The sequence below is a fragment of the Procambarus clarkii genome, unplaced genomic scaffold (genome assembly GCF_040958095.1).
Source record: "Procambarus clarkii isolate CNS0578487 unplaced genomic scaffold, FALCON_Pclarkii_2.0 HiC_scaffold_113, whole genome shotgun sequence".
Classification (NCBI taxonomy): domain Eukaryota; kingdom Metazoa; phylum Arthropoda; class Malacostraca; order Decapoda; family Cambaridae; genus Procambarus; species Procambarus clarkii.
Genome location: NW_027189146.1, coordinates 2035268 through 2043975, shown reverse-complemented (window position 1 = coordinate 2043975; position 8708 = coordinate 2035268). Strand labels below are relative to the sequence as shown.

Below are 8708 nucleotides of genomic sequence, written 5' to 3'. Positions count from 1 at the left end.
GCCGTTGGCATGAGACTGCCTACACATTGTGGCTAATAACCAACTCTTTTTAGTCATCACGGCAGGATACGGACCTTCTTGTGGTGTCTTAATGGTAATTGTATCCTAACATATTTTTGTCTCCTTGGCATGGATATTTAACATCGTTTATTCAGTCTTGGGTTTATGTTCTTTCGCCATTTACAGACATTTTACATCTACCTACTTCCTCAGCCTACCCTGCCAATTTCTAATGAATTTGTGGATTTTCTTTTGTAATACATACATGTGTGTGCTCATCTGCTCTTCAGTTTTTATGATATTTGTCTCATCTGTCCTGCTTTATGATACTTTTACAAAGAACATGAACAAATGCTTCTATTTTAGAGAAGATATGGGATCCAGGTTTCGGAGCCGTAAAACCAACCGTCGTGATTGGTGGACGAGTTGCCAGGTTGCAGCTTCTGTACCGTGCCGGCACATAAATAGGTTCGGCTCAAGCGGCGGCAGCATCATTCCCCCGTGACTGTCTGAGCGTCTCTCATCACCTTGGTTATCTCATCATCATCATGGTAGAAGCAAAGCCTACCAAGAAGGCTGCGGCTGCTGCTGCTGCTGCTGTGGTGGCCACCACCAGGAAACCTCGCGTCCAGGTTGCTCACCCGAAAACTAGTCAAATGGTTCTAGCCGCGGTCGCAGCACTCAAAGACCGTAAGGGCTCGTCTCTACAAGCAATCAAGAAGTACGTTGTTGCCAACAACAAAGTCGAGGCTGCCAAGATCGCCATTTACATCCGAAGATTTCTCAAGAAAGCAGTGGCTGACGGCATTCTTGTTCAGACCAAGGGAAGTGGAGCTAGTGGATCATTCAAGCTGGCCGTAGCAGAGAAGAGGGCCGTTCTAACTCCCAAGAAAGCCACCACAACCAAGAAACCATCTACAGCAGCAAAGAAGGCCGTGGTAACTCCCAAGAAAGCCGCCACAAGCAACAAACCACCTACAGCCTTGAAAAAGAAGCAGCAGCAGCAGCAGCTTGTTGTTGGGAACAAAAAGCCCAAAATAAAGAGAGCTTCAAAATCTCCCAAACCACCCAAGGCAAAGAAAGCTGTCAAGAAAACAACAAAGGCAAAATAAACGACGACATGCAAGCAGCATGAATACACATGACAATAAACATCCAGGCCTCCCCCCTCAGTGGAGGGGCCTCATATGATTCCAAAAAGAGTTTAGTTTTGTAGACAAATAAATCATTACTTTTGGGGTAGATTTACTCTGTATATTATATATATATATATATATATATATATATATATATATATATATATATATATATATATATATATATATATATATATATATATATATATATATATACACACATACATGGGTGAGGTGATATGGTACCAAAGTTTTGGGTGAGGTGATTGACATTTACACAAGATAAAACACGAACCAATGGGAATAAAAACATAAGAATGGAAGTAACTGCAGAAGGCCTATTGGCCCATAACACAAGCACTTCCTCTTGATGCTTCTATATTGGTTCGGAGTCTTGAAGCTATAATATATATATATATATATATATATATATATATATATATATATATATATATATATATATATATATATATATATATATATATGCACACAAAACTAAATAGTCTTGTTAGACAAATTGCCCCTATTAGAGGCAAGTTGACTAACAAGCCGAATGACTGCAATTGTTTTGAATTTGAGTTAAATCTAACATAGAAATGTAATCAAACCTAACCTAACCTATGCTAACCCAAGCTAAGCTAACCTAACCTAACCTAAGCTAAGCTAACCTAACCTAACCTAACCTAACCCAGCAATTCATGATCTTAATATAATACTGTTAATTGGATAAACCAATTTGGAAAGAAATGTTCGAAAATAACAAAATTAACTGTTCTTGTTAGGAAAATTGGGCCTTGCATACTTGTCCCAATAGTGTGGTTCTCGCTTTTAGGTACGACATAAACGTATACCTAAGTTGAGAGAGAAAAAGATTCGCACTCAAACATGCATATCGATTGCCAGTCCTGAATTCTGGGTAGATATTCGTGTCCTCCCTTTTCATTTACCATCATTTGGATACTATCAAAACAGCTCTGAGAAGGATAAAATGAATAAAACGGGTAGCTCACTCATGTAAAAAGGAAGAGTTGGGAAAGATCTCTCTCTCTCTCTCTCTCTCTCCTCTCTCTCTCATCTCTCTCTCTCTCCTCTCTCCCTCACCCCCCCCCCCCCACCACCAATGATCCTGCTCTGCTAGTATATAACGGAACAAACCTTCCCCCCCCACCCCTCCCTCCCCAATCAGAGTCCCTTTAAGCATGCGAGGATAAAAAATAGATTTCATAAGACCCAATGTGCTAGCTGATATCAAAACAATTTATGTTATCGTCTATTAAGCCCTTCAGTAAAAAAGTATAGGGACCTAATTAGGTCCCGTTTTGAGGTGGTGGTGGGTGGAATCGATGGATTAGCCAAGCTCTTATCCGCCGAATCCGTAGAGGGTACGACCCTGGCGCTTCAGAGCGTACACCACGTCCATGGCAGTGACGGTCTTCCTCTTGGCGTGTTCCGTGTAGGTTACAGCATCACGGATGACGTTCTCGAGGAACACCTTCAGGACGCCACGGGTCTCTTCGTAGATGAGACCCGAAATACGCTTCACGCCGCCACGACGAGCTAAGCGACGAATAGCGGGCTTGGTGATGCCCTGGATGTTGTCACGTAGCACCTTACGATGACGCTTGGCGCCACCCTTTCCGAGTCCCTTGCCTCCCTTGCCGCGTCCAGTCATGGTGTTGAAGTTGTGTGAATAATAAAATTTCGGCGATTTCCCCAGACTATATCCCGTCAAGCGGACGTACTTGTAGCATGGCAACTCCTAACTCCTGCCTGTCCTTACTTTATGCTTGTACTCGAGCAGAAACACGGCTTTCTCACAAACGCTTTCAAAACTGCAGTTGCCTACTCGTCTGTTTCACGTCTCTGTGAAATGACTTTTGCACAAATCCAAAAAATAGAGCAAAATCAGCGATAATAGTGTTTGAGGTGAGCTGCCTGTTGGCTGCAGCCAGAGGAAGGAGGGGAGGGGCAACGGGGTGACGTAGGCGAGTCGAGCAGCCAATGGCGCTCGAGCAAGCGCCTCGAGACGGCGTATATAAGCAAAAATTTTTCGGCGCCGGCCATCACAAACCACAGTTGTTCACCATGGCTCGCACCAAGCAGACTGCTCGCAAGTCCACGGGAGGCAAGGCTCCTCGTAAGCAGCTGGCCACCAAGGCAGCACGCAAGTCTGCTCCTGCCACAGGGGGCGTGAAGAAGCCTCACCGTTACAGGCCCGGAACGGTCGCCCTGCGTGAGATCCGTCGTTACCAGAAGAGCACAGAGTTGCTCATCAGGAAACTTCCCTTCCAGCGTCTGGTGCGCGAGATTGCCCAGGACTTCAAGACCGATCTTCGCTTCCAGTCGTCTGCCGTCATGGCTTTACAGGAGGCATCCGAGGCTTACCTGGTCGGTCTCTTCGAGGACACTAACCTCTGTGCCATCCACGCCAAGCGTGTCACCATCATGCCAAAGGACATTCAGCTTGCTCGCCGTATCCGTGGAGAGCGTGCATAAGCTAAAACGACCACCCTAGTATACACCAAAACTCGGCCCTTCTCAGGGCCAAAATATCCTTCTAAGGAGATTTCAGACATTCCTAGCATCAGTCATATGAATTAACCTTCATCTATACATATAATAAATAAATAAATACAATAATTTAGGTGTCATACATACACTGTACACGTGATATCAATAAATCAAGTCATTTGTAGTACAACCTGTCCTCTTACAAACAAAACGCCGTCGCTTTTCATTCTTATGCACTGCCAAGGATCCTTCCCCCCCCCCCCCCCTCCAAAAAAAAAAAAAAATTGTCATACTGTACTAGAAATAAAAGCAGCTTGTATAAGTGACATACTGTCCTGTCCTGTTTTATTCTGTTTTTGGTCCTCTGGCTTAATCTGTTAAGTTAGGAGATGACATTTTAAATTAACCGTTTTCTTGACATTTTCAAACCTTAAGAGGGTGGCCTGCATAGTAATCCTAATGTGGAACATAACAATGAATCTCTAATCTCTAGAAAAAAGATACCGAGTGTTTATATGTGTGTTGAGAGAGAGAGAGAGAGAGAGAGAGAGAGAGAGAGAGAGAGAGAGAGAGAGAGAGAGAGAGAGAGAGAGAGAGAGAGAGAGAGAGAGAGAGAGAGAGAGACATGCAGAGACAGAGACAGAGACAGAGACAGACAGACAGACAGACAGACAGAGACTGAGAGAGAGAAACACACACAGACAGTTTCATAAATATTCTCATTTTATAGCTATTTGCTTTCAGTGACAGAGGTTTTTGTTATAATAGTATTGGTGTCTAACACTCACAATCTCTTTAGAAATTAAAGTGTGGCTCCAATGGAGCCGAGTTTGTTGGTTTGAGGCCAAGCCACCACCACAGGGCAGTAAGTAAGCCGTTTACTTGGAGGAGGTGTACTTGGTGACGGCCTTAGTGCCCTCAGAGACGGCGTGCTTGGCCAGTTCTCCGGGCAACAGGAGCCTTACAGCCGTCTGGATCTCCCGACTGGTAATGGTGGAACGCTTGTTGTAGTGGGCCAGGCGAGAAGCCTCGGCGGCGATGCGCTCGAAGATGTCGTTCACGAACGAGTTCATGATCGACATGGCTTTGGAAGAGATACCAGTGTCGGGGTGGACCTGCTTCAGCACTTTGTAGATGTAGATGCTGTAGCTCTCCTTCCTCCTGCGCTTCTTTTTCTTATCGCCCTTGGCAATGGCCTTCTGGGCCTTTCCGGCCTTCTTGGCAGCCTTTCCAGATGCCTTGGGTGGCATGATGATGCTCGTGCTGGCTGGCGTTGCGATACAATAATGAACTTTTGCGCGAGTCGAGCTTTCCTTTTATATCCCGCTCGCGACTCAGCTCAGAGCGGGTCGCGTGGCGGAGCGCGCTGATTGGTCAGTGGCGGACTCCCTTGATCCTGAGCGGGGTATATAACACGAAGCTCGATCTGCGGGCCGGCATAAAACACCACAAACCCACAACAGCAGCAGCAATGTCAGGACGCGGCAAGGGAGGCAAAGTGAAGGGCAAGTCAAAGTCTCGCTCCAGCAGGGCCGGACTTCAGTTCCCCGTGGGCAGAATTCACCGTCTGCTGCGTAAAGGCAACTACGCCGAACGCGTCGGTGCTGGCGCTCCTGTCTACCTGGCAGCCGTCATGGAATACCTCGCTGCCGAAGTTCTGGAGCTCGCCGGTAACGCCGCACGTGACAACAAGAAGACCCGTATCATCCCACGTCACTTGCAGTTGGCCATCCGCAACGACGAAGAACTCAACAAACTTCTGTCTGGCGTAACCATTGCACAGGGAGGTGTTCTTCCAAACATTCAGGCAGTTCTTTTGCCAAAGAAGACAGAGAAGAAGTAAGCACTTCTGCCACCCACCACGACAAATACCATAACCAGGCTCCATCCGGAGCCACACACACTTTAATAGAGAGATTCAAGTAGACAATCAACTTTCAAACATTAATAATAACATTTATATTGATTTCATTTGGAATGTGTACATAACAAACAAACAAACAAAACAAAATTATAGGGATATTCAGCATCACTTGGAATATTAACCAATCATATAAATCCAATATATATTTTATATTTTACTTTAAGCGAGGAATTCATATTCTATCAATTTTTAATCATACAAATGAACAAAAGCAATTCTTCACTAGACGTAATGAATGAATAAATGATCAAGGTTTTAATGTGTTTCATGAATAAATATATATATATATATATATATATATATATATATATATATATATATATATATATATATATATATATATATATATATATATATATATATATATAATATAATATAATATAATATATTATAATACTTGTGAACCAGAATATGTTTGAGCAGCAGCGATCGTGCCATTGGCCGAAGTGCAACAATTCAAATAATTTAAAGGGCCTGCTCGGGTATATAAGAGAGGCTGGGAGACTGGGGCCGGTGGTGGGTGATGGGTGATGAGTGATGGTGTGGTGTGGTGTGGTGTTGTTAAGAGTTGATTTACGGCCAGCCAGCCAGCTGCAGCCAAGGCAGGGCAGGGCAAGGCAAGGCAAGGCAAGGCAAGGCAAGGCAAGGCAAGGCAAGGCAAGGCAAGGCAATAACAGGACAGGACAGGCAAGGCAAGGCAAGGCAAGGCAAGGCAAGGCAAGCAGGCGGGCGGGCGGGCGGGCGGGCGGGCAGCCAGCCAGCCAGCCAGCCAGCCAGCCAGCCAGCCAGCCAGGCAGGCAGGCAGGCAGGCAGGCAGGCAGGCAGGCAGGCAGGCAGGCAGGCAGGCAGGCAGCCAGCCAGGCAGCCAGCCAGCCCAGCCAGCCAGCCAGCCAGCCAGCCAGCCAGCCAGCCAGCCAGCCAGCCAGCCAGGCAGGCAGGCAGGCAGCCAGCCAGCCAGCCACTCCCACTTTGTATTTATATGCATTCAATTTATATTCAAACATTATATATGTTAAGGGCCTAGTTTTAGTGTTTATTTTAAAAATGACAAACATCGAGTCGTTTTACCAGTCCTTTAGCGTTAACGGTGATGCATTTTAAAACTGAACAGAAATCACCTTTTCTGGATATATCAAATATCGAATCCGCTTAATGTGCCTACAATTCAATCATTCAAAAAATACATAATTTACATCATGCCTTTTCATAGAACAGACAATAAGATTTGAGACAATAAGAACTTTAGTTTTATAACTAAAGTTGCACAATTATACCAACTCTATGGTGGCTGGGTGGCAAGGTGTGTGGCTGGTGTTTTGAAGTCGCGAGTTCAAACGACCCAATGGGAGTACTTTTTTTTTTTTTTATGCCATTCAATCTTCCTAGTACTATTATGTAGGTGTGTGTGTGTGTGTTTTTATTCATTCTTTGGTTTTATAGATGACATACATATTGACTCCTTTTACCGGTCCTTAATTAGGCTCTGGGGAAGCAATGGTGGTGGTGGTGGTGCATTTAAAACTAAACCAAAAATCACCAGTTCTGGACGCGTCAAATATCATATCCGCTTAATGTGTCTACAACCTAATTACTTAAAACTACACTATTTAATTCATTCATATCATGTGCATATTGGTCATTATGCTCATACAACCGACATAACAATTTATTTTCATTATTAGAATCATACATTTCATCAAGTAATACAGATACAAAGAGATTTTCTTTCTGAGAAGACCGTTAGTATTGGCTGGCTGGCAGGCAGGCAGGCAGGCAGGCAGGCATTTGAGGGTTATTATTTCGCCTGATGATTGGGGGGAGGGTTGATGTGTTAGGGGGTTTTCGGTTAGGTGTGGTGGTGGTGATTGGTGGTGATTGGTGGTGGTGGTGATTGGTGGTGAGTAGTGGTGGTGGTGGTGGTGGTGGTGGTGGTGGTGGTGGTGGTGGTGGTGGTGGTAGTAGGTGGGAGGGGGGGGGGGGGGGGGGGAAAGGGGAATGATGGTCTGTGGATTCCTTCTCCGTACCCCTTACATATAAGCAAAAACATGCCTTCCTGTGGGTATAGAAACATTAACACAAATTATATCAGTAACTGATATTGTAGCCTTTTAAACAGAAAAGATTTGTACATACAAATACTTTTAAATTATCATTTATTTGTGGAAATGGCATTTACGTCATTAAATTGATACCTCAGCATCAAGTGTCCTGCAGTGGTCCAGTGGTAAAGTGTATATAAGTGATGCGTATTCTTGGAGTTGCGAGTTCAAACCCGGATTAAGCTATATATATATATATATATATATATATATATATATATATATATATATATATATATATATATATATATATATATATATATACAACATGTTTTGTTTTGGTTGTTTGTTTTTGTATAAAGCCTCACACACTATATTAAGCGAGTTTGTTTTAAACATGACATACATATTAATTCATTTTACCAGGCCTTATTCCACACAACTCCGTGAATTTCCCGTGGAGCCAGCCAGCCAGCCATTCAAACAAAAACAAACGAAACAAAACAAAACAAAACAAAAAACATTATTGCCAACAGCATTTGGTGTTCCCAGGCGGTCACCCATCCAAGTACTAACCAAACCCAACGTTGCTTAACTTCGCTGATCGGACGAGAAGCGGTGTTCTCAACGTGGTATGGCCGTTGGCATGAGACTGCCTACACATTGTGGCTAATAACCAACTCTTTTTAGTCATCACGGCAGGATACGGACCTTCTTGTGGTGTCTTAATGGTAATTGTATCCTAACATATTTTTGTCTCCTTGGCATGGATATTTAACATCGTTTATTCAGTCTTGGGTTTATGTTCTTTCGCCATTTACAGACATTTTACATCTACCTACTTCCTCAGCCTACCCTGCCAATTTCTAATGAATTTGTGGATTTTCTTTGTAATACATACATGTGTGTGCTCATCTGCTCTTCAGTTTTTATGATATTTGTCTCATCTGTCCTGCTTTATGATACTTTTACAAAGAACATGAACAAATGCTTCTATTTTAGAGAAGATATGGGATCCAGGTTTCGGAGCCGTAAAACCAACCGTCGTGATTGGTGGACGAGTTGCCAGGTTGCAGCTTCTGTACCGTGCCGGCACAT

At 43.9% G+C, this 8708-nt stretch overlaps 1 protein-coding gene and 2 non-coding genes across 3 annotated transcripts in view; 1 reads left to right on the top strand and 2 right to left on the bottom strand.

Moving 5' to 3' along the window:
- The window catches only part of LOC138360520 (5S ribosomal RNA), a 119-nt gene extending 110 nt beyond the window's left edge, over nucleotides 1–9 (bottom strand). The window contains exon 1 of the ribosomal RNA XR_011226442.1: nucleotides 1–9. This exon is cut by the window's left edge and continues 110 nt beyond it. This is a non-coding gene — a ribosomal RNA (5S ribosomal RNA).
- A 5092-nt stretch (nucleotides 10–5101) lies between these two features.
- On the top strand, nucleotides 5102–5539 carry LOC138360504 (histone H2A). Its single transcript, XM_069320276.1, has one exon. The coding sequence runs from the start codon at nucleotides 5119–5121 to the stop codon at nucleotides 5488–5490; it is 372 nt and encodes a 123-aa protein (XP_069176377.1). The 5' UTR covers nucleotides 5102–5118; the 3' UTR covers nucleotides 5491–5539.
- A 2598-nt stretch (nucleotides 5540–8137) lies between these two features.
- On the bottom strand, nucleotides 8138–8256 carry LOC138360519 (5S ribosomal RNA). The gene has a single exon (XR_011226441.1). It is a non-coding gene; the product is annotated as a 5S ribosomal RNA (ribosomal RNA).
- Nucleotides 8257–8708: the final 452 nt, after the last annotated feature.